The 26,120-nt window shown below is 40.9% G+C and overlaps 2 protein-coding genes across 2 annotated transcripts; both read left to right on the top strand.

Moving 5' to 3' along the window:
• Nucleotides 1-1,227: 1,227 nt before the first annotated feature.
• anxa13 (annexin A13) lies at nt 1,228-7,253 on the top strand. The gene is made up of 11 exons (XM_029529015.1): nt 1,228-1,365; nt 2,236-2,311; nt 2,401-2,495; nt 2,597-2,767; nt 2,867-2,900; nt 3,976-4,055; nt 4,260-4,328; nt 4,424-4,525; nt 4,780-4,855; nt 5,066-5,178; nt 5,847-7,253. Exons 1-11 carry the CDS (start codon nt 1,351-1,353, stop codon nt 5,964-5,966), a joined length of 951 nt encoding a protein of 316 aa, XP_029384875.1. The 5' UTR covers nt 1,228-1,350; the 3' UTR covers nt 5,967-7,253.
• A 3,787-nt stretch (nt 7,254-11,040) lies between these two features.
• LOC115061338 (coiled-coil domain-containing protein 106-like) lies at nt 11,041-12,613 on the top strand. Its single transcript, XM_029529649.1, has 5 exons — nt 11,041-11,045; nt 11,347-11,561; nt 11,632-11,844; nt 11,937-12,143; nt 12,234-12,613. The coding sequence occupies exons 1-5, from the start codon at nt 11,041-11,043 to the stop codon at nt 12,611-12,613; spliced, it is 1,020 nt and encodes a 339-aa protein (XP_029385509.1).
• The last annotated feature ends 13,507 nt before the right edge of the window (nt 12,614-26,120 follow it).

Here is a 26,120-nt window from a genome sequence, read left to right on the forward strand (position 1 = left end):
GCTATAAATGACTTTGGTAAAATACCTGGCTGATTTGCTGTTATAGTGTCAGACATTAAATAGCAACCTCACTAACTGAAATACTCTGAATCATTTGTCCGATCTTTCAGGTAGTCTTCAGGTAATTATACGGTGAAGAGAGATGATTCATCCCCTCTGATTGCAAAGCTCCGCTAGCGTGATGTTAGCGATCTCTTCATCGGACCAGTTTACCTCAGAATCTCTCAGGGCCTTATTGTGGAGGGCAGCAGCAGCTTCCCTCCTCAGTGACAGAATAACTATAATCTAGGGAAAGTTGAAATGCTGATGTTTAGAGCGTAGGCTGCCAAAGTTGGTAATTATACCGTGGAGCACTAAACTACCGTGGAGAACTCTGTTTCTGTCTGGTTCAGTCTTCTGTACAGCAGGTTTTGCAGCCAGCTCAAAATATATTTGATTCTTTGTCTCCTGTTTCCTCCTCATTTTAAATGCACTCGTCAACATCTCAGGATTTTTCATTTAGTCGAGCAGCTGAGTCTTTGAAAGTCATACTTCACTACTTTCACTACTTTCGCTTCCTGAAAGCAATGTGAGAAACAACAGCGCAAACATTTCCCCATTTCTACAGGAAGGTCAAAGGTCATGGCCGGCAATATTACACAATTCCTGCAACACGAGGCCATTGGACATCCTGCTCAACCATAACTTTTAAAAATGAGGATTTCTAAAATTTATGGCTTAGTCATCAGTCATCTGGTTGAAGAACTGAGCTTCCTGGAGCTTCTTTTGTGCCAATCTGTTGCCTTTTACTCAACTAGATTTTTTTTTCCTATTAATATGACAATGTAGCCTAAACGGTGGTATAATATTATATATTCCTGAATTTATTAAATTACAGTCACCGATACTAATTAATGGGGAGCATCTACTCTCCTTACTGTATCAGTATCAATACTGATACACGCATTTGATATATTAATAATTATATTAATAATAAGTAATTTATTCAAATATTTATTATCATCAGGGCAAAACAAAGATTTTTGTTTGTGGTTGCAGATAAATGAAAAAAAAAGATCATGCACATATTTATAAAAAAATAAAAATAAAAAAAATAAACATAACATTTTATCTGAAGTGGGGACATGACAAAGGTCAAAGGTTGGCGCTGATGATCGGTGACGTCATTCGAACAGTGACCGGATGTAAATGGTTAACCCCGCCGCCGACGCAGCGGTCCGCGGTGACGTCACGCGCTGGTTCCGGCAGGTCTTTCTGGGGCCGCAGTTAAAATCTGAGGAGGACAAACGTCCAGAAAAACAAAAGCCCGAAGCCAAAATCGGACAGAGAGAGACCTTCAGCTGCACGATTATGGGAAACTGCCAGGTAAGAAACAAACAGCTGACTCTGTGGAATAAAAAAATAAATCTCTACAATCAGCTGATCGGAATGGAAACTATCAGCGATCATCTCAGACCGCTGAAGCAGATTAAATTTAGTCTCTCCTGACAGGATCGACGTTGTATTTTGTATTTGTGTATATACATTCAAATCAACCGAAAGTCCACCAAACCTGAAAACCCCCCGTCCTGCTGCTGCTGCTGCTGAAGAAATCCGGCTTTTTGTGAATGTTTGGTGTTTCTTTAAATGAGCGTCTGGCTGGTTTTACGCAGAGGAAAGAGCCACTCCTCTGCGGAGAGAAACGTCTGCTGCTGTGGATGAGCGCACATTTCTGTTTCACATCACTCTTTCCTCCACTTCAGTCCGTTTCTCTGCCTTCTTGAGTCTTCATGTTTTGAGGGTTTCGCTTCAGGAGCATGTTAATGCTTCATGTTACTCAAATATGGCAGATAAGTCTGCATTGAGAGATTAAATCAAAGTGGAAATGATTAGAAAACAAAGAGGTCTGTATGAGCTTTGATGGGTGCAGTCAGGATGCTGAAGTTGGTGTATTTCTGATATGGAGACCTTTTAAAACCCAGCTGAGCACTGAACCGCTCTTTGATTACTGCTGGCATCTATACGGCCCCCACTCAGTTTGTTTAAAGACTTCTCGCGCCCCCCCCCCCCCTTTGAATTCCTCAACCAAAGCATTGTACAGGAGATCTCCCCTCCCCCATCTGCCAGCTGCTCCTGCATCGCTGCTGTGAATTCCCCTCAACTTCATGTCCTCAAAATAAAAAAAAAAAAGGATTGGGTTTTATGTTGTTATGTAATCTCAGTTTGATACGAGACGCTCTTCTTTTGTGTCGCCAGCCTACGATTGTGCCCTTTGAGGATTTTGATGTCATAGCTGACATCAAGGCCATCCGCAAAGCCTGCAAAGGGCTGGGTGAGTTGGCATCGTCCTCCCAAGTTCTACTTTTGCAAAGAACTTTGCTTGTTCTTGTGCCGCATCTGTTTTTTTTCTTTCCTTTTCAGGAACGGATGAGAAGGCCATTATTGAGATCCTGGCGAACCGCAGTTCAGCTCAGCGGCAGGAAATCAAACAGGCCTACTTTGAGAAGTATGATGATGTAAGTGCCGCTCACCAACGCAGATCAATTTTTAATTGTACCTCAGCTGTGAAATGTCTGATTTCAACCAGTCGCACTTGAACTGGGTTTCTCTGTGACAGGAGTTGGTGGACGTGTTGAAGAGTGAGCTGTCGGGAAATTTCGAGAAGGCCATCCTCGCCATGCTGGACCCGCCCGTCATCTACGCTGTGAAGGAGCTGAGGAGGGCCATGAAGGGAGCGGGCACTGATGAAGACGTCCTGGTGGAAATCCTCTGCACCGCCACCAACGCTGTGAGTGGACGTGGAAAAAAAACAACAAAACAACAAAACTAAACAGAAATTCAACGAATTCTAAACTCAAACGTGTTTTATTTGAAATATTTTCAACAGGACGTCGCCATGTTCAAGGAATGCTACTTTCAGGGTAAGCAGTAAAACTGAAAGGACACCAGAAGTTTTATTTTGAGATACTGATGTTCCTTACACGTTGCTAAATGCCTCGTATCATAAACTCTGAAGGAAGTTCAGAGGGTCACTATTTCTGTCTCTTAAGTCACACTTTGTTTAGTCAGAGGACGTCCTGCTGTAATTTCCTCCTCACCATGATGACAGTGCTGCTCGTTATATTTACCAGCAACATCCACATGTTTCCACTTAAAACCTGATTTTCCATCCTCTCTTTAAATTACTCATGTTCCTCCATTATTTCAGAAACTTACTGCTAACACAGCTAGCCGCGGTACGAGTTAGCTGCCTTTTTGGTAATCTGTAGCTCAAGCAGCTTTTGATGCCAACTGCTGAATTACTGTTTACTAGATAAATGTGTGCGTGTGAATCCAGTTCACTTCTTCCAGCCGCATTATTTTTAATTACATCTTTGGTCTAATTCTTGTTTGTGAACTCTGCTCTCTGGTTTAATCACTATTATCACCCACAGACTGAATATAAAAATGAATGTACAGTGCCCTAAACCTGCATTTTAAATAACAACCATCAAGGTTTTCAAAAAGATATTTTAAATAATATTGAAGTGTATGGAAACGTTGTCCTACTTCTAAATTAATTTATTAGCTCAATAAATGTTTTCTGAATTAGTTTATAGTCTCACTCTCTTGTGCGAAGTCTTCCGCAATACGAAGTGATTCATTTATCTCCCCATTTAGATGGAAACGGGTCATAAAGTAGGGAGGGTGAATGACAGATGACCTGCTGGACAACCAGGATTTATGGCAAGGCTCAAAAATCTTTTTCATGCAGACAGCAATCCATCAACATACATGCAGATCTCATTAAACTAAAATGTGCTGGACTTTCAGAAAACAGGCCACACTTGGAAATGTATTAACAGAAAGGAGAGTAGATGCTCCCCATTAAAAATTTAGAGCAGGATGCCCTGAATGTGACCAACTTTTATATGAATATCTAAAGGTGGACTTCAGATTTCAGTCCACTTTAAATGAGGAAACGCATAACAAACTGTGATCCTTTTCCCCTTTCAGTGCACGAACGTGATCTTGATGCAGATATCGAGGGAGACACAAGCGGCGACGTTAGAAACCTCCTCATGGCGCTTTTGCAGGTGAGCGGCCTCGTGCTTTTACTCTGCTTGCGTAACTAAAGTCCTCCCATCTGTCCCTGGACTGAAATTGAGCTCACTCTCACTGTGCCCAAGTATGCCCTATAAACACACACACACACACACACACACACACACACACACAGGCCAGATACAGTTGCTCGAGTCACACAGAAAGGCCAAACCGTCTCAATCTACTTCTTTCAGGGTAACAGGGATGAGACCTACGATGTGGATGAGGACTTGGCTGAACAGGACGCCATCGCCCTGTTTGAGGTGCTGCATTCCTCTGAGATAAATCATCACCATAGTCTCAAAGCAGAGCCGTTCATTCTGAAATTGAAAAGAAATAATAATTGTCTGTGTTGCAGGCCGGCGAGGGTCGTTTTGGCACAGACGAATCCACCTTCAGCTACATTCTGGCTTCCAGAAATTACCTGCAGCTCCAGGCCACCTTCAAGATATACGAGCAGGTTGGTGATCCAACCTGTGTGTCACTTTATACGGCCGGGACATATTACATTCAGCTGGCATGGGAACTGCTCAGGGGGTGTTTCCTTACACGAGCCTGGTCTAAGTGCGGGTCCTCACATAGATGGAGAGACATACTCGTACTTTAAAGTCCCGGGGAAACTCAGGATAGTCAGAGAAATGAAATGTCCATCAAATCACCTTAATGTGCAGTCACAAATCACAAGTGTGCTTTAAGTCACTGCCGTCTCCACAGCTCTCTGGAACTGAAATCCTGGATGCCATTGAGAGCGAGACTTCTGGGACATTGAGGAAATGCTACATTGCTCTTGGTTAGTATGAAAGTTGAAAGTTTTAAATGTTAAAATTCAGCCAAATCATACAATTATTTAAATTAACTAACACATATCGTCCTGTAAAAGTAAAAAAAAAAAAAAAAGATAATGAAACTTGAATCAGTTTTACGGGAGAAAAGCGGCTGATGGTGGAAGAACATGAGGTTCGGTACAGACTTAAAGAAACCCTCTCCTCCCTCCACACAGTAAGAGTTGCTAAGAATCCTCAGCTCTACTTCGCCCGGCGTCTGAACAAGGCCATGAAAGGAGCCGGCACTGACGAGGACACCTTGATACGAATCATTGTGTGTCGCTCTGAGGTACATTTTTTAATAATTTAAAGCTCTATCACTGGTGCAAGCACACTCCTGCTGTTTTCTGCAACAGATTTTAGAGCGTCAGGCGGTGATGTCCATAATTTTAGGAGCTATTAGAACGGTTTTTGGAACGGCTGTTATTTCATTGCTATTGCAAGCTAAAGTAAAATTTATTCCTTTGTTTTTGAAGAGCAAATGTTAAAGTCAAACCTTATTGCATCTTTCCTTCCATTGAAGTTAGCATGCTAACTTAACAGCCTCAGCCATTTCTTCTCTTTAGTAACATAAAGTCCAATCCACTGTCAAAAAGCAACAATCATCATAATCTGCTCCCAGAAAGAAAACCTGTTTAGCAGCACAAACAAATGACCAGCAGCACCTTTAATTTCTTGGAGTTTAACACACAAGAAGGATGAAGACAGGGGGCTTTAGGGCAGATAGAGTTAAATGGATTTACTTATTGACGACTTATTCAGTGAAAAACAACACTGTGAAAAGAGTTAATCAGATGTCCACACAGAAAGCTGAGTTACAATGAATCACAGTCCATATCCTCCATTTTTATTTTTATTCTGCTGGAATCTAAATGCAAAACCTGAGGCCTTTTTTTTTTTTTATATTGTTTTTTAAATTTTCAGTCTCCTAATGTTTTTACTCCATTTTACCAACAGTTTGATTTGGAGACCATCAAAGACATGTACCTGGAGAAGTACGATGTGTCTCTGAAGGACGCCATCAAGGACGAGTGCAGCGGTGACTTTAAACGTCTGCTTGTTGCCATCTGCCACTAAAGGTTGGCGAGGCAGGCGGGAGGACGGAAACAAGGCTGCGTCTGTTTTCTGTCTAACCAACTAACACCACTCGGTCTGTCCATGTGGCATTATGTAGGGAGCTGGAGGGTGGAAGTGATGAAAGAACTAACCTGTCTCATGTCATCCCCAATCTGAGATACTGTAAATGTTGGTGGCTCACTTTTTAAACTTTTTTTTTTCCTCCCCACAGACATTGAACTGGACTCCCTTGTGGAGGGCTTACCGGTGTGTGAAACAGTCGAACACTGCCCCTTTCTTAGTCTGTTTTTAACGTCAGTCCTTAAAACCTTTACCAGCATTAGCCGTACGCAGTGGCTAGTAATTTTCAGTCACTGGAAACAAGCACCAAACATTTCCGATGTTCAAAGTGTGGTCACACTGGAAATATTTCACATGCAGCGATGTGATCGGGCAGTTCTCGACTTGATAATCACGTTATGAACACTGGCCAAAAAAAATAAAAAATAAAAAAAGTGTGTCCTGCTGCTGGATCTACTAACGCCACGAGACAACATGTTATATCATTACTATCGTAATTCTCTAAATCTTTTTTCCCTGTCCCCACAATCATTTTAATATTAATATTAATATTTTTTATTATAGTTATCTTTCACCTTCCGTGCCCTGATCTCACTGGCTGTTAAAACTAATGCAATCACTCCAAGTGGCTTGAAGTTTCTGCTTTAAAAGAAGAAGCAATGTGAACGTTTGTAACGAAGGAATATTCGCTTGATGTCATGAGGGCTATGCAATGTCATGTGAGTGGATTCTCCACATTGTCATCACAGCTCATTCACATAAGAGATTATCATATTTCATCAGTTTCTTATTGTTGATTTACGATGATCCATTTTTTTATTCAATACAACTTAAAAAAAAAACTTGACAAACCCAAATACACCACACCTTGTTATGTATTTTTTTTGTATTTTATGGCTAATCCAATAGAGTGCTAATATATTAATCTATATTAATATATATAGAGTTATGTAGTTTAAAGCAGGCCAGTAGGTATATGACAGGAAATCTGATCATGATGTTTAGGTGAGCTGAACGTCCAACATCTGTCTCATTCGTGTGTCTCTATAAGGCAGCTCAGATTTGTTCACATTGTTAATGTGGCTAACATTTGGCAACAAGCCGAGCAGGCAGTCCTGTGAAGTGTAGCACATCTGACGTCGGCTCAGGTTGTGGAAATGTCATTTGTCTCTCAATAGCCAAAGAACTTTAGTTTAACACTGCAAATAAAGTTATCGTGCAACATCAGCATGTCTCTGACTGTTTTTAACACAGTGGTGTTACTGTGCAAAACTGCGGCTGTCAGTGAGTTTGAGCAAAACTCCAAAGGAAGGTGAGAGGAAATGCTTGTCTGTGAGAGGAAACGCATCCTTTAAATTGATTACCTTTTCTTTCTGCTGCATTCACGTACCTAATGAAAAACAAATCACAGCTAGAGTTTAAGTTGTGGCTCCATTTGGGGTCCCCTTGCTGTTGAACTTGTGCTGCTCACTTGAAGTGATTGATTATTTGAGTCGTTGAGCAAAGACCAGGGCATGTTGGGTGAGGAATTAAAACGTTAATTACATTTTGAAGTCGACAATCAAACAGATCATTTGTAGCCGTACTTTTCTCCTGGAAAAGCACTACATGAGAACAATAAGAGAAATTTAAAATAATTTGGTGAAATAGTTATTTAACATAAAATAATGAACAAGCTCAGGATCTCCAACTGTTGTTGATATTGTGCTGGTGTTAAACTTTTCTTTAACACAACAGTGTAGTCCAACATCATCAGTTTCCCACTGAAGCACCTCTTCAGACCTGGAGAGGGATTATTTTTATATTTTTAACAGAGATTGCATAATTTGCTATATTTTTCTTCCTCAGTTAATTGAAGGTTGTTTAGTTGATTATTTCTTCCTCTCTTTTTTCATTTTGTTAAATTAATTCCAAAGTAATGGATGGGCAACAGCTCAAGGCTTTAAAAATATATTTATCCACAATCACATTGAAGCACCACAGTGCCATGGGACGGTAAAAGGAGGCAGTGTTTCGTTTTACGACTTTCCTCCGAGCACCTGAAGGCACCGTGGTGCTGCAGACATGCCTGCCGTGTATTCTGGACCTCCTTCAGCCTTTTCTGTTGATTTTAATGAAGAACAGGACGATTCTGGACGAGTGAGCTTTCAGCTTCCAGCTGCACAAACGCGCCAACTTCAGCGGCGTCCGTCCGTCTCGCTGGACTCTCCTGAAGGTCGGTTGTTCGTCGGCTTTGTTGCTCATTTCCCCCTTTTTGCTGTTAATTGCAGTCATTAGCGTCCATCTTGGTGGGAGCTAATTAACAGCCCTGCAAGGAGAAATGTTTGGTCCCTAAACATCTGAGCTTTTTATTTATTGACTGTTTTATCTGAATCATAACTCATGTGCTTTTCTTTTTCTTTTTTTTTTCTTTTTTTTTTTTTAAGAAATTATTATTAATTAAAATAAGGTTACACTGCCACAGTTAATCATTAGTGATGGATGTAGGTCTGCTGACTTTGGTGTTGAATGATTGCACTTTATTATTGTTATTATTATTTTACGCCATTCGTTGTGACTGAAACAAGTCAAATCTCACTGACATGAGAGTACTCCTCCTGTCAGCCCCTTATGACAGGTGCTGGGAGCAGATTAATCACTGCAGCACACACTCCTTTGCTTGAGTTGGGTTCCTGCAGCATGCACATGTACAAGAGGAGAGTCCCATCACCATCATGGTCTCCATGGAAACTATAAATAAAGCTCTGATGTCCACTTCCTACAACAAACATGAGCAAAACGCTGTTTTCCTTCTGAATGTTGAACTCCTCCATCCAGGTATGAAGCACCTGCCTTCCACAGTTTATGTAATTCCCCGATGAACCTGTCACTCATGATGATGATAATTAGTTGATTAAGATTATTTTCTTGATACTTTATCTATAATTTTGTACAAACTGTTGTAATGCTGCAGGGATCCAAGCTGACGTCTTGATTTTGGTTCGACTAGCGGACACAAACTTAAATATAACGCTGTTAAGATGAGAAAATTCAATATAAAATGATATAATGTTCTTCAATGTACACTTCATTTAATAATGAACAGATACGTGTCACCACCTAACTCCGTGTGGGAAGAAAGATTGCTTCATATTTGAATGAAGTTCTGCCTTCGGGGAGGCTGTTTAAACATTAAACATTACTAACTCAGTTAAACCTTAATTACTATTCATTTAATGGCAAATAGCAGTGAGCCATTAGCTTTAACTATCTGCATAAACTCAAAGCAGGCTGATGATTCCTGCGTTGGTTCATGCAGGAAAAATATTAGTTATCCATTACTTAAGAAACTGTTTCTCTCTGTTTCCCAAACCTTCACCGCTGTAAGTGCTCAGGCTCATTAGGTCACTAAAATTTTTGGATCCCCCGTTGGAAGGTAGAGGCAGAAGTGATTATTGATCAGTGATTAATCTTCAATAATTCGCTGAAAAAAGGGCCACATTGAAAATGGTATCCAGCAGACGAGGAGTCAGACTTTGGTCTGTGTATGTCGTTGCGTAATGCTGAATAGAGGTAAATTTATTCTAATTATGAAAATACCTAATCTCCTGCATTGATTGATGCCTTGTTCTTGTATTTGTGTATGCATGAGGGGATGTTGATATATTTATACATGCATTTTCCATAATTGATGAAGAATCTCTTACATGGAGTGATAAACTTGTTCCATGCAGAAACTCATATAGACTAAAGCCAGTTAATTTAGCCAGATTAAAGTTTTAATTAGCACATTCATTGGATGAAGAATTATTAATACACTTTGTTTTAATGAATATTAGTTTGCTGATTGCTTGCTGCAGATTACTGCGTAAATAAATAAGTAGTGTGTAATTTTAGAAACTACGTCTTTAAATAAAAGGCTCAGAATGTCAGAAATAGCAGGTTTCTCTGTAAAACTGGTGATGGTTTTAAAGAATGAAAGCCAATTTCAGCAACCAAGAAGAGAAATTGAAGGCTTATTGATTTAATGATGTATTTTGTCTCATGTATTTTGTACTCCGTATCTCATGCTTATAAGAAGAGAGCCTCAGAATTACAAACCTCCCCTGCTCTGTTTCTCCAGGAACAGCCAAACCAGCACAGCTGCTTCACACATAGAAGGCAATCCAAAATATATACTGTATGTCAGATTGTGTTTTGTGAGGATTTTCGGCCTTAGCTTTGATCACAAAAAAAAAAAAAAAGGTTGTGATTACCACATTTGTGGAAAAACAGCGAGCGTCCGAAGAATATGGGCTCAACACCAGTTCTCATAACTACGAGCTGTGATATGTTATAATGAGGACAAACTGCCTCCAGTTCTTTTATTTATAAAGAATAAATTGTGCATTTATTTCATGTCATCAAAGTTATTGTGAATAAGTCGTTCAGCTGCTTTCACCATACATACAGTCACTGACTTCATGGTCAGTTGATTAAATAATTATATGAAGTGATACTGCTTTTAATATTTCAGTGTCATTGTTTGGAATTCAAGTGACAAGATGCAGCAATTCATGCAATAAATTCAATTTTACATGAATGTCATTCATGCATTAAAGCACAATGAGTCATGCTTTAGTTCATTATTGAACCATTTCGTGAAGGAGCGTGTCGCGTACACTGAAGAAAAACAACCACATCTATTGATGTGGTTTCTGTGTCTTGTAATTTTGATGTAGCAGCTTATGTTTCCAAAAAGATCTCATAATTGTAGCATCTTTATCTTTTAACATCTCTTAACCACTAGATAGAGATCTCATAATTACAAGATCTATGTCCTGTTGCTATGGAGACTGCTTCAGTTCACGTTTCCTTGCTGCCAGCAGGTGACGGCGAACTTTACAGACAATGACAGACATGTTGCATTTCCGGTGCCCTTCAGCAGAGCAGTGAGGGGGTGCTTAGAGCCACGGAGATAACCTGTGGAAAAACATGGAGGACGGGGGGCGGAGTCACTGCCTTTTACTTAATGAAGCCACTTCATTTATGGATAATGCAGTGAGTCAACTCGCGCCAACTTGTTGGCAAAGGAAGGCTTTATTAGACAAATTTCAAAACCAACTATGCCAACTGAGTGTGACTCCCCAGAGGAGGAGTTGGTTCAAACCTTTGGTTACACTTAAATGTGTATTTGCAAGCAGTCGATAAAGGAGTTAACAATAATGGAAAGCTTTTTCTCTCCATTAAAAGGGAGCGGCAGTCCTGAGCGTGTCAACAGCATGGAAAACCTTTGTCCCTTCAGGAGAGACCATTTCTGTGTGCGATGACCCGTCACCACAAGCTTCCTGTCCTTTCCCAGGCTGGAGGAGATGTCTGTGTGGCAGCAGGAACCGTCAGGTTACTCCCCCTGCGTTGAGATCGACTCCAGCTCCGTGAGGACCAAGGACAGGCTCAGCTCCCCGGCCTGGCTGAAGCAGGAGCAGGATGACCTCCGCATCTTCAAGTGGGACAATTTTCAATCGGGCTCTTCGACGGATGCCGTTCAAGACAACACACCCAGCAGTGCCATGTCAGGTGAGTGATGTTCAAAACTACAGAGAACAACATGACCTGTGCGATGTAATGTGTCTGCCCTTTTGTCTAGCTGCTTCACATATAGAAAGTCTCCCCCCAAGAGTGCTGCTGACTATCACTAAGCTACAGTGTATGCTGGAGAGCAAACAGGAGCGCATCGCTGCACTGGAGAGACAGGTGGAGGACCTGATGCAGGACCGCAAGTTTCTGAGGAGCCAGATCGAAAATCTGACAAGCAGTCGCACCATGCCGACGTTTGCTTCACCCAGTCCAGTGACTGAAGGTCAGCGCCTGAAGTGTTGGCCCTGCCGTTTACAGTTAGTGGCCTCTTGAATCCATTTTTGTCAATTACTCTTATTTTCCTTGACCACACAGCGAGCAAACCCAGCAAAGTTCAGCACTCTGAAAATAAATCCCGGAAGAGAGAAAGAGCTTCTTCGAGTTCCTCCGACAGCGGCGACAGCGGATCTGAGGCCTCAGACTCATCTGAAGTATCTGCGGCCTCAAGTGAACACAAGAGGCGGAGACACCACAAGGACAAGAAACGGTCAAAGAGAGGGAAAGACTACAGCAGAAAGAGAGGTAATCTTTGCCCACGTCACACAAAACAGCCATCACCATCTCTTTTAGGTTCTACTGGAACGTTCCTTTCCCTTCCTTTCTTCCCATCAGCCACAGGAGTCCAGTACGTCATCCACCGCTACAAGCAGGTCCTGTCTGCCTTCATCAAGAAGAAGAGCATGAGCGAAGCGTTTCGCCACCTCGGAATCGACCGCAACACCATCGCAAACACAGCGTCGATTGCCGAGCTCCACCTCGCCGGCAAAGACATGGTCCCCTTGGTGGGCACGTTTCGCCAAGGAGAAGAGACTCTGGTGAGCTACGCCCAAAGGTGCACCTTAGTCATCGACAGCGACGCTGACCTGTCCAGGAGAATAGACGAGATGAAAGCCAACGGCGAGCTTTTGCCCATCTCAGGGAAAAGGCCGAGGGTGCTGCATTCTCACATGCAGCAGCTGGGTGGCGCCACAGAAAGCATTTTAATAGGTTGATGATATTTCACTTTTATGGAGGTGTAAAATAATGTTCTTCTTTTTTGTTGTTCCCTCAGTCTGACCAGCTGGATATCAGTGTTCTCATGGAGCATTGTGACATTTCTTGATGTTGATTTGTGTTCAGAAAGACCGATAATTTTTCATATATACATTTTAATATTCACAATTACACATTTAGGGTGTATTTTTTGTACTTGTTAACCATAGGAATTTATTAACAACTGCTTTCAAAATTGGATTTTTTTTAATTCATAATTTTTCTTAAAGAGCAGATGTGTGTGTAGTGTTTGAATAAAACCACCAGATGGCAGTGCTTGCACATTGCATAATTTTTACAAATCACTGCTGGTCTCATTGGATCTAAAATGGTGGATAGTCAATACAGAATTTCTGTCATTAGCTGTTTTACTTTATATTAATATAAAAAGATAATTTAGTTGAAAACACTGAATGGGATGTTTAAAAACTGCCATCATTGCAAAATCAATGTTCCCAATCCAACAACAAAGGAAAAATTTTTTAAAAAGTTTCTTTTGTTTTTACTGCAGGATTTTTGAAAATTTCCTGAAACACGACGAGGCTTTCAATAGAGCTACTGAATTAAGCTTTCAGATGAGGAGTGCAGGTTAGGGTTAGGGTTAGGCCCTGAAAGGCCCTTCAATGGTACAATAAATGTATTTTTTATATATCGACTGGACAAGTGGGCAGCAGCAGTTGTGTAGACGGATGGGAAGGCTCAGTAAGACATCCTTGGGCAATGGTAGGTGTCAGTGCAAAGTGTTTTCATTGCCTTCCCTGCTGTTTGCTTTTCACATGGAGTGACAAATCACTTGTGCGCAGCCATTACAGGGGCCGCACCGAGGCTGTTTATCTTTGCATGGGACTCTGTCACTGTCACTCGCCATTCACATGCCAGCTATCTGCTTATCGCTCAGGCTCACATCCCAGTCTTCCTGTCCACTGCACCCCCCCCCTTCTGTTATGAACTCATTCAGTCATTTCTCGTTACCTATCACGTACCCATCTCTTTTCCATCCCTTTTTGTCTCATTTATTTACCCAAATTATCCCATGATGCTGGCGAGGAAGGTGGCAGAGCGTTTGGGGGAGTGTAGAAACAGTTCATGCCACCAGAGGCGACCGTTAACAACATAAAGTTCGCTGCCTGTTCACAGCCAGAGGGGACAGGTGCTCGCTGGTCTGCGGTAGAAAGCAGTGGGTGTATCTCTGCCGGCTCTCATCTCTTCCCCCCCTACTGATGCATGCCATGTCAGTTTTGCTCTCCTGTCAGCTGAGCATAACGTGAAGATGCAAAGACTGCAGGAGAAGAGGAGTAAGGTACAGGAGGTTATTGACTTTTTAATTTTTACACACCAACCTTGTTGTACAGCATGTTTCTAAATAAGGAAATAAAATGCAGCCCCCACCTGCTTATACTCCAGAGTGGCAGCTGTGAATTTGGTGCTAATGACTTAGGGTGATGAAGCTCAGAGCCGAAGATGGAGATAGGATGTGGAGCTAATCGAGCCTGAAGCATTCTCTCCTCCTCCCCCGGCCTTTTGACTCTCACTGGTGTGGGGCCAGCTGGGACTCCATTTTGTGCCTTTCCTGGTTGCAGGTGCCGCATCATTGCAGAGGCTCCAAGTGCCTGATGGGCACAAAAATTCACCCCCCCCTTCCTCCTCCTCCTCCTCCTCCTCCATGTCCAGCTTTGATTCTGACCTTGACAAAAAGAGCATCTGGACGTTCTCAGAGAGAAGCTTGTAATAACCACCAGTCAACCTTTTAATGGTGCAAGTAAAACGTGTTTGCACAGGTGAGTTCAAATGGAATTGGGTTATGCTTTGTTATACTGGCAGCGTGTGCCAGACCTGCTGCATAATAAATGCCTCAGACAAAAAGATTACAAGGCCTGTAATGGAGCGAAAGAGCTCGGGTTTGAGCAATTGATTTAAATGCTCTCTGGGGAACATAGTGTTTGGCCTGAAAAACAGTGAGTGTAATGTCACTTTTTCACAATTAGTAACGAGTAACAGTGCTCAGCTTGTGTTGGCATTTCTTTTATCTTGTTGTGCGTTGGCAGATTTTAATGATGTGTCATGCCATTTGTGTTAATTTTAAGCTGCATTTAAGAAGCAGATGTTTTGTTCTCCAGCATGTCTTATTATTGTTCTGCTATATTAAATTGGGACTGAGCTGTAGCTCGATAACAGGACTGATGCTACTTTAATATTTCTATATTAAAAGAGATTTGCTTACAATAACTGCTTAATTCAACAACTGTAATTAGTTTTTGCAGGTTCAGCAGTTCAGTGAAAGAGGTTTTATCTTTGGACAGAGCCAGATTATAGTTTCCTGTCATGAGCTAAACTGATACCAAAGAATTGTTAGTATAGTTAAGTAAAATATATCCGTACCTCCAGGGGAGAGAACTGAAAAGCCAACTTGACGGTCCAACATTTTGTCCCTACTTTTTTGATTATCTTCATATGTTGCACACGCACAACTCTCAGCAAGAAATGAAATACTCCTGTTTCAGACCTCTATTAGTTTTATCCTTTTTTTCCTTTTTACCAGTTTGTATTTTGAGAGCAAATAATAGTGTTAACTTAAAGTTTAGTAGTGAAGCTCTGAGTCATCTCTGGCACTTAAGTTGGTTCACATCTTGCAGACAAAGCGACATCTTGACAGCATACCAGCACTTACCAGAGTTAGTCGTGCTCTGTCTTGTATTTGGACACACGTGCATCACCAGCTCTTTTCTGCACAGAAACACCCCTGACAGGTGCTGAGACAGATTTGAATTTCCCAAGAAACAGACATTTTGTCCAGGTGTGTGTGTGTGTGAGAGAGAGATTGTTCATTCTTTCATTTGCCCTTATTCCTCCTGCAAATTAAACCTCAAAAATAACCCACTCACTGATGAAAAAGTGGGTCAGAGCACCAGCGCGATGCCAGTTCGATACAAAAACACCCAGTGGTGCATTGTGGGTATTTCCCCCTGTGGTAGAAAATGAGGCAGGGGGCAGAGTCTGCGCACTGCAGGATGCCTATTCTTGTCCTTTTTTCTGCAGTGACATGTGATGACTGGTGGAGCAGTCAACAACATGCAATCATAGTCTTTATGATCATCAGCCTTCTTCTGAGAAAACAGACAGGCACACTTTCTTCTTCTCCCTGACTCAGTGTCTCATCCTCTGCCTTATTTCGTGCATGAAACCACTGGATAACAGCAGGGTTGCTCGTGGTGAGAAGCACTAGAGGACAGTGTTATATCCAGTACACTCTTGTCATGATCTATTGTTTGCCACATGACACATCATGCAAACACCCCTCAATGCACAGTTTGCTCCACGACAGCTGATTAGATTCAGTCTAATGGGTGAATGACAATAAGCATCTACTACAGTGCAGGATGACTTTTATTTTGGCCTTTAAATACACCTAAAACAAAGACAGGGATTGAAAAACATGCTTAAATAAGCGTTGCTAGACAAAACAGCTGTCCAGGGTGGCAAATAAATCCAGCAAAGGAAATAATAGCCGTTAATTAGACTTTTTCTTGGCAATTATAAAATCGAGAAGGGAAAAAAAAAGAGCAAAGATTCTAATCTGATGCCAAAGAAGCCCTCCACAATGACAGCCTTTCTGGCAGCGCTGCTTCATCAACAAGTCTTAAGGTATTGCTGGCGTGCTCTCCATCTGGCTGCCACTGATAAGAACTTACTGGGGGATGCTGGATAATAGTCACGCAAGCTTAATAGCGCACAGCGGGGGTGGGGTGGGGGCCAGAATTTATTCTGGGGGAATCCAGCAAACAGGACCCTATAAACCCCCCCCAGACACACACACACACAGCTCCCTTCTCACCTTCTCATCACACTGGGCACATTCAGGCAATGGCAGCCCCCCCACCCCTGATATCACCACTGAGGGTGGAGGCAGGGTGGGGACATCATGCTGCCATAGTCATGATTTGCCTCGACTGTGATTTCACTCTTGGTGAAACAAGATGGCTGCGCTCAGCCACAAAATATTAGGCGTGCGTTAACGATGCAATAATCGAGTCTGATTCAGTAATTTAACTGGAGCTGAGCTGCTTCACTAGAGCTGATCTGTTTCTGTGCGCTGGCCGGCGCTTCTGCAGCCTTGTCTCTTTGCACTGGGGGAAATATGTAAAGGTACTGACCTCTATTTTCAGGGTCAGAGGCACTGATTCCTTTATGTTTGTAACTCCCCTCCTGGGTGTCCTCAGAGTGACTCATGGGAGATGAAACAGCACAGAATGATAAATGGACATATGTTGTAGGCTGTAAATGGCAATATTTGACCAACTGTATATTGTGGTAGCAGCATGTTAATGTCTGAAGACAGTAAAAATAAAAAATAAAAATTTAAATCTAACATCAGAACTGCACAAGCATCCATCTATGAATGTGCAGATTCTCTCTCCCTGCTAAGAAAGAGAGAGTGTGTAGCAACTACAGTCATGAATGCATTGTTATGGACACATGACGTAGAAGAATACGCAAGCTGACAGCATGAAGGAACCCCAACCCCACCCTCAATTCCCGTTGGTTCTTCGTCCAATGACGCAGAGCAAACCAGGCATCTTTGGCCCGAAAAGGAAAGAAAAAAGGAAAAACCATTTGGAGGAGACTGGATTTAGCGAGACACACAACTCAGAATGTGGATGCATCATAATATGTTTCTGTGCATTTGCATGGATTTGGGGATTTTGTCGGTCACGTTTCAGTATGGCCCAAGGCCCAAGTACATGAGTCATCCTAAATACTCATCCTGTGTTTCTTCTCTTATGTGGCTAATAAAAAAGTGTAAGTGGAAGGAAGGGCAGATTTGAGAGCTTGGAGCGGAAGACATGTTTTGCAGTATGATGCAGATATCGTGCTACTCACTGTCCCTGCAAATAATCTGATAGCATTGTCTAGTGTCGTGTTTTATTTCGGAAAAGAGGATTCAGTCAGATTAGTGCAAGATGGTCTTTTCTTTGTATTCTGTCCTATTTGACCTCTGTTATGTTAACAGCTGTTAATTACACAGTGCTGTGTTTGTCAATGAATCAGTCTGTTGTTTTCCCACACGCTAGGTTCACCCATTGTTTAACACAATAGCATTACACGTAACGAGATTTTGTAAAAAATCAGAGGTGTGGTTTGTGTTATTAGATTTTTGGTCCAACTATGTGTGACTTGCATGTGCGGTCTGTGTGTGTGTGTGTGTGTGTGTTTGCATGCTGGTGGATCTCAGCTGCTGAATCTGATGAACATGGAAAGTAAAACTCAAAAGTAAAACCTTTTTTCATGTAGGTGTGACTTTTATTGGCTTTTAGCCTGAAAATGCCAAATGTAGTTTTGTTAGGATGCAGACAGCCCGAATAACAGACTGAGGATAAGGAAATGACTACAGAAGAACAAGAGGACATTTGCATCATCAGGTTATACAACTCTTCTCCACTCGGGAAGAGGACAAACTGAGGATGAGTCACTGATGAGACACATCCTGAACACTGGACTCGTGAGATGGTAGGAGAGTGGGCAGATGTGGTAATATGCTGTTGTTGGCCCATCATACATTGTGTTTTCTGTGCACATATTTAGCATATGTCTGCTATACTTGGATGGTTTATAACTCTGCAAGATTATTTAAGGTTTTTTAGCCCATCAAACCTTTTTTTAACTGCTTCAGCTGGACTCAGTATTTAATGGTAATTAGCGAATGTTATCATGCTAACATAGCCACTGATGCTAACATGAATGTTAGCGATAATATTAAAGTTGGTCTTGAAAGACTCAAAATTGGGATTTCTGCTGAATAATGCCATATTACTTGTATTAGTACACAAGTATTTTGTGCATGAGGGCAAATTCATTTCAAATTTCTCAAGCTTTTTGAAAGAGCTTTTCATACTTTCTGACTCCTTGAAAAGTGTTAAATCTAAAAATTGACAATAAGAACATCAAGTGAATTTTCCTGTTGGTCAGACACCAGAAAATGTAAACTGACTCACGTCCCTTTTTTTTTTTTTTTTGTCATTTATTTGACTTTATTTTATCTTTATTGTTTTTAGTATTTATTTTTAAATATATACACATATGCTTTCATGTTCTTTGTTTGTTCACATTACTATTGATGTGTAAACTGTTTTCGCCCAGTTTCAAGTGGAGACACTGTGATAGAAGTGATTCTGCCTCTAATATTTGTATTTGTTAATAAAGAAAGATTGAGAAAAACACAAACATCTGAACGGAAGTTCCATTTCCAAATGAAGCAAAACTGATGTGCATTACTTGAAAAGTCTTCCGAGAGCAGACAGGACTCAGTCAGTCACACATACTCGTGCTGCCAAAGCTAGTTCTGCATCGAGAAACATAAGTTTATACTAAAGAACTACTTTGACTAAACATTTGCTCACATTCCTACTTGGGCCGTGGATGTTTTTTAGTTTTTAATTTTATTTTGTAGGCATTTGTAGGCTGTGGGCATATTAGCATGCCAATGATAGCATTTAGCTCAAAGCATAAAATAAAGGGATCAGCCTCCAATCAACTAACTAAATGAAATTGGATTTCATTTTTCTTCAGTGTAGTGGCAGTTAATCTAATTTATACATTACAACAGAAAGAGTTCACCTCGAATTGGACGTCGTTTGTCTCCAGCAGGTTGAATTAACATCTGTAATGTTGAATATACATTTCTCAAAGAAGACGTGCGCTGAGATCTAAATGACAATTCATGTTTTGTTTGTCAAAGGCAGCTATAAACATGCTGTCATTCACTTGACTCACATCACACAACTCCCAACAAATTCATCAACACCACATGCACAGCACAGCTCCTAAAATACTCCTGTTTCCACGATTAGATTATCCATGTGGCTCAAGGCTTTTTTTACTTTAAATAGGTTATCAACAAACTGTGGATGAGAATACAAATGATGTTCTATCTTTTCATGCTTCTACTAAAGCAGCAATAAATTCCTAAAAATGCATGTTATAATGAGCTAGGCTGTCAGTTAGGCTGAGAAGAGGTGGAGCTTTGTGCATGGTCGTGCCAATAATATCCTAATGATATTTCTATCAACGGCACAGTCCCAATACTCATTCAAGAGGTTCATGATATGCTATATACCACAGCTGAGGAAGTCACGGCCCAGTGGTTTTCTACAATGGCAGCCAGTCTTTCATGCCAGCCAATGGGCCTGTCAGGCTTTCACGCCACGTACCTACGACCACAATAGCCTCATCAGTAGCCTTATTCAATCATTTCTCACAGACGGAGTCAACTCTGATGCTGCGGACCCAGCCAGCCATCCACTGATCTGCATCACAGAGGCATCAACAATCAGACCGTCCCTCCTCGAATCTCCTTGAAGTGATCTCTGATTTCGCCTGATTGTGTCGGGCACTGTGCCATTATTCCACTCAGTGCTTTCGAGGATCACCACGTGATTAGTACAGGGGAAGAAAGGGACATGGACACACCGTTTGTATGACAAAAAGGCAACTAAAAGAGGAGTTGAAACTGTCCACAACCCTGAATGCACAATGTATCCTGGGTTCACAGGATACAATAAGGAAAACGAAACAAAAATTTTACCTAGTCAATCTAATTCAGACTAGAATTAACCTTATAAACAGGAATTAATCTGCAGAGTCTGCTTGCTGCAGTGCCAATGATATTGATTCCCACATGTGCACACATGCACAAACAGTGAGCGAGTGTGTTAATCAATACTTCATTGAATCAATCAAAACTAATGAATTGTTGCTTGTCCTTCACACTAGTACCCATGCAGTAAAAATACTGCCAATCATATCCACTTTAATATCAAATATTTATGCTCTCTTATAAAAACAGACTCTTTTTTTCTGTGCAGTGCAATGGCCAAGATTTAATGGCTGTAATATAAAAAGTTTTGTGACCCAAAGTTTAGCTATACTTTCATATAAAATGTGGATTTATTTGTTGTCTGAATCAAGAAGATTCACTTAGTTGCACAGTTCAGACATATTCGTAATAACAATGCAGGCAGAGTTTAATGAGTGGGCTGCAAGAGACTAAGCTGAATGACTTGCTTGTCATTCTAGTGCCACTTCATGTTGAACAACATAATTGCTCTAAACCCCTTATACTGCTCTGAATCCTAACATTTCACAAATTATCCGTCAGCAGAGAAGCTCTGAAAACATGTCTGAAAACATCTTCTTTAATTTCAGGTAAGACATTTAATTAAGTTGCGTTACCTCTAATTTTATATTTATGTGTGGATTTGTTGTTGTGTTAGACACTTAAATAATATTTTGATTCCATTCGCTAGTGCACAACAAAATAGGAAAGCATTGCAGTTGTCAAAAAGCTGTGGAATTATGGAAATATGTTTATATGTTAATTATGGAAAAAAAATCCTAGCCACAAAGTCATTGGATATTCTTTATTTTAATACTGTCAAAGTAGGAAGGAATGTTCAGTTCTATGCGGGATGCAAGAAGGATTATTTGATCAGGCAGCCATCTTACTAGGACGAGTGCTTCAAAAGATGAGATGAACCATCAGTGCAGAGTCAAGAGAGGACAATTCCACTCCCCAGTGTAGAGAATGAAGCAGCTCATCGGTTGGTGAGAGACTCGGAGTGCAGCAGAGCAGTATGTAGGTTACCTGTCAGGAAATTAAGCCTATTAACTGCTTATGTAAGATGTCACACATTTGGCTGTGTGCTGCCCATGGGTTCTCATCCAATATTTCATATGAAGCATTAGACAAAGAGAAGATGGTCCTGACACATGTGCATGTTTGAATTGAATCAAAAATTAGGTAGTGTAGGTAAAAGGTAAGCGGTTCACAATGTCATAATCCACGCCAGTATTGTGGCTAACAACAGAATCTGTTAATCACCAAGATGAAGCAGAAAACTGTCACCTACAAAAAAAAAAAAAAAAAACTCATCTGAAAATGAACTCACTCTCTGCCAAGATCTGAATCCCAACAATAATCGCTGCCTACCACAAAAAGAGATCACACAGAACAAAGTAAGTGATTTTTAGAGATCCATTTATCTCATGACATCCTCCATCATTTTTATTTCTATGTCTTGAAACTGAGCTGGACCTTTGCCTGCTCTAATCGTACGGCTATTATGACCATCAGTGCATCTCCATTCCTGCTTTTGGTTCAGCTTCCAGGAGTCATTTGTAAAGCAGTGAAGCAGGAAATGAGGTTGCTTTGCTGCAGTTGTCCAGGCCTAGAGGATGTGCTTGAGGGAGCCACACTTGAAGACAGCACGTTGATCATACAGGGACACTCCCAGACAGACAGTGTGAGGGTCACCAATGTGGCGGGGGGGGAAGGTGGATTCACACTGTGTTTGTCATGGACAGAGACATCACTGGGCACCAGATTTATTAAGGGGAAAAAACAGGAGACTTAAAACCAAACAAGGTTCAATGAGGTTTTATGGCAGTGGACTGATTGTAGTTTCTCATTTAAAAATGAGAAATGAGATCATGTCAAACATTTCATAGAGTTTTCATAGGATGCTCTCTAATTCTTCTCCTTTTCCTTTTGAAATACTGTGCGGGCATCAACTGCAAGAGTAGTTTGCCCTCAACAGCACCTCTATTTATAATGCTGTACATATATGCGCTGTTGCCTCAATGTCCCATATCACACACTTCCCCCCCTCCAAAAAAAAAAAAAAGGTTAAGGTTACAATGAATGATTGCCTGTCTCGAGAGAAAAAGCAAAAAGCTGATCGGTGGAACAGGAGCAGACTTATATTTGGTATTCTGAGCTGAAAAGCTGCCATCAATATTTCAGCTATATGAGGCCTCCAGGTATGGAGCTCCCCAAGAGTTCAACCTGCTATTACATGCTTTCTGGCAAAATGGGGTCATGTTCCCCTGTACTGCAGGTGACTTTAACAGCCTGATCAAATGCACAATGATGCCAAAAACATTATTTTGACGAATGCAGAGCATTTTAAGGGTAAACCAAGTTAATATTTTATATAACAGAACATCCAAAGGAGGAAAAGTGCACAAGTTATAAAGAGTCAAGCTCAACCTATGGCCAATTTTTTTATTGCCTGAAATTATGAAGTCACACTAAGGGTCTAGATGCCACTATGAACTCTTTTCATGTATTCAATATACTGGATAGTGTTGGTGCAACAATAATTAGATGAATCAGCTGATGTAATAATCTTTAGATTTTGTCTTCAGTGTCTTTCGCTCTTTGACACACATGCCTGTGAGTGAAGGAAAACAATCTCGGCACCATCTGTTCTTCTGTATGATAAATTAAAAGGCTGACTGGTGGAGCAATTAGTTTCTGGCAGTTTGAACAGAATCAATAATTTGCAGAATAAGTCATAGCTGCATGAAATCACATTTTGCCACAACACAAGGAGATTGTTAAAAGATGCAATTAGGCAAAGTTTTACAGTTTGTGTGCACTGATAAATGCAGTGAGGTATTATTAATGTAAACAAACAGTGATAAGAAATAATAACCTACTTCACACATCATTACCAAACTATGGAAAACAGTGGAAGGCAAATATGTAACTCAATTAGTTTTTTTGTTTTTTTTTACAGACATGAGATGACTTTCTTATTCATTAGTCATTTATCAAGATAATTTTTTCTAGCTGTTTCAGTCTGTTAGCCGCTTGCAGGCTAGCAGGTGTTAGCCAGGTAAACAGGTGTGCAAACACAAAAAATTTTTAAATCGCCACTACAAACAGCAGAGTGGGGGCTACAAAAACAAAAAACAAAAAACGGTTGGTGACACACAACCGGAGTTTAGGCTGTTTAACTTGTACAAACAGGGCTAATTCTGCATCTCTCTTGCAGCTCGGAGGTCGATAACTTCCGACTTCCGGTGAAAATGCGCTCTGAAAAACATGGCTGCCTTCGGCAAGCAAGTGCGGCAAGAACTTGTTCTGAGCATTTACTGAGGAGCAACATGAGCTACCACAGCACCGTTCGTTAGGAGAGAGATGTAATATATTAGGGGCATGCACGCTGCGGCTTCTCACAGCTGATTTAGCTAGTTAGCTGGCTGGGTAGCAGAGACCGGAGCAGCAGGCTAGCGACAAATGCTCGGGACTTCTATCGAGCACAAATGAAATTAATAGTGATGGGAATGGCAACTGCATAAAAGTAAAATAATAATAATAATAATAATAATACGAAAAGGGCATTTGAAGTAAGTAATAAAAAAGCACAATTGAACACAGCATCGATACGTTGTTGTAATGTAGCTTTTAGCAGTTTAGCCACCAGGAGCTAACATGTTAGCATGCTAATAATGTGCTTAAAAGGAACTTTGACACGGACTTCCGGTCTGCAGAGCTTCCTCATGCCCTTAAATCTGTACCTGCAAGAAATTCAGGAAGTTCAAAACTGACATGTGAGCTAGTTTAGCGTTGGAAGATAATATTTATTTCTAAATAATATTTCTAATGAACAAATGGTAAAACACGTTCAGTGCTGCTCACAACCCTGCAGATGACTGTGTTGGTGATTTATTGTATTGAAGCTGCTTCATGTGGCTGAAGCAGTTCTCAGAGTCCAGCAGGCTGTGAGGTGGACTCTCAGTCTGGCTCTGGCTCTGGCTCTGCCTGTGTAATGGGACACTGCTAAACGATGCTGGGAGCCTGCAGAGCCTGCAGAGGAGTCACGGCCTGCTGCACCTGTCTCCCCTTCACTGTCGGCCGTGCACCCTGGTGTTGTTGCTTGGCTTGTCTTCTCTTCAGGCTAATTTATGACACTATCAGAATAATCTGCTGGTGACTACTGGACGCCTTCATGCTAAAAATCAATTACTTAACTAATTTCTCGAGCCTGATCTCTTCAGCATGCTCTGCAGTGCTGTGTTCCTTCGTCCTGATGTATAATACATAGCAGAGGAGCTTGGAGCTGACAGGAGGAACATCCTTACGCTTGTCTGCTTATGCCATCATCCACAACTGATACCCAAGCATGTAAATGCACTTAGGAAAGAGTAAGTATCATGTTGACTTTTCATTTGGTTTTTTTTGCCACCAAATATGCTCCTAATTCTGACATCTAAAAACAAATTTCTTATACTGCATGTGTTTTCTGGCCTTAAAATCTTTTAAGCTTAGCTTTATCTTAATAAAATGCAAACCTCTGCTTCATTTGGGTTTTCCTATTTGCAAACTTTGGGAGTGGCTCGACACAGTGGACTGTATGCTTGTGTTTACCTGTACATATTGTGTGTGTGTGTGTGTGCGCATTTGTGTAAATCTATGCCTCATTGTTGCTATACAATATTGAGTGTCTGCTTGCTTTGTTCACCATCCATCACCAAAGGTCAGTAAAAAAAATATATAGAAATGGCTTTTAAATACAGCTATAATTTAGAAAACTGTAAAGAGCACTTTCGCGTTTGTTGAGGGTTTGAAAAGGTCATGTTGCCATTAGCTGCTCGACACTAAAATTTTTCAATTTATAGTGATCTCATTCGATTTTTATCTGGAAAATGTGGCTTGTGATTTTTGAGTTGCTTCTAGTTTTTCTAAACCTAAATCCGGAATAAATTATGTTCAAAAGATGGAATTGATAAAAATCATACTGACAGTAATACTTTTCTTGGTGTTTGTTTGCTGGCAAAAAACACACACTTTCACAGGATTTTCTTAGTTAGGCATGCTGAGTGAAAGTATTGTACTTTTTGACTTTGATGTGTCCACTGAGGAAGATTACCTTGGCTGGTAGACCAGCAGTCTTTCTGAGCCAATGTTAAACTGAAACTTTAAGCCACTCATCAGTGTCACAGATTAGTCCTAGGTGGTGTCCACTTTTTGCCAAATGGATACTCTCTTTTTACTAAGAGCTTCAAATGGCCAAACCTTTGTGTTGATAGCTCAGATCAAAGAGTGTATTTCCGCTTCAAACTCATTGAGTGTAATTTATCTTTAGTTTTCACTGTAACAACAATTTAAAATTGTCAGTGTACAATTTCTTTCTAAACCAAATGTGGTGCGTCTGTTGATCGACTCAGTTATACATAAATTATACAGTTCATTATTTGTGTGCTTGTAAACAGACTGTGGTTAAAGCCACGTCCCTATACAGCTAACTCAAAGTGACAGTCAGCCAGAGCTACAGGGCACACAAGGTTAGATAACCCCATGCATATACACATACACGCATTGTTTCTCCTCTAAGGGGTTATTTCCTTGCAGCCTTTGCTCCTGTTGGAGGTGTCCAGAGCAGGTCCTAAGGTTTCGCTCTCCTCTCTCATGTGTCACACTGTGTTGTCACATACAGAGGCATTGATGTATTATTGAAGACATTTGCAGGTTACTTAGGCACTGTACATTAAGCAAACATGAGTGCAATTACGTACACGTTGATGTGTGTATAGGAGTCTAATTGCTCTGCATAGGTGATGATGGATAATATCTGTAAAAATAATGACCTCACTACAGAGTGATTTATTCATGCTAACTCTGTCAAA

This window comes from Echeneis naucrates, chromosome 20 (genome assembly GCF_900963305.1).
Source record: "Echeneis naucrates chromosome 20, fEcheNa1.1, whole genome shotgun sequence".
Lineage (NCBI taxonomy): Eukaryota > Metazoa > Chordata > Actinopteri > Carangiformes > Echeneidae > Echeneis > Echeneis naucrates.

Bases quoted from the DNA above. Each gene is read 5' to 3' on its own strand.
- anxa13 (XM_029529015.1), top strand. The intron at 2,312-2,400 runs GTGAGTTGGCAT...TTTCCTTTTCAG, and splicing joins CAAAGCCTGCAAAGGGCTGG to GAACGGATGAGAAGGCCATT. The intron at 4,856-5,065 runs GTTAGTATGAAA...CCCTCCACACAG, and splicing joins GAAATGCTACATTGCTCTTG to TAAGAGTTGCTAAGAATCCT.
- LOC115061338 (XM_029529649.1), top strand. The intron at 11,562-11,631 runs GTGAGTGATGTT...CCTTTTGTCTAG, and splicing joins ACCCAGCAGTGCCATGTCAG to CTGCTTCACATATAGAAAGT. The intron at 11,845-11,936 runs GTCAGCGCCTGA...TTGACCACACAG, and splicing joins ACCCAGTCCAGTGACTGAAG to CGAGCAAACCCAGCAAAGTT.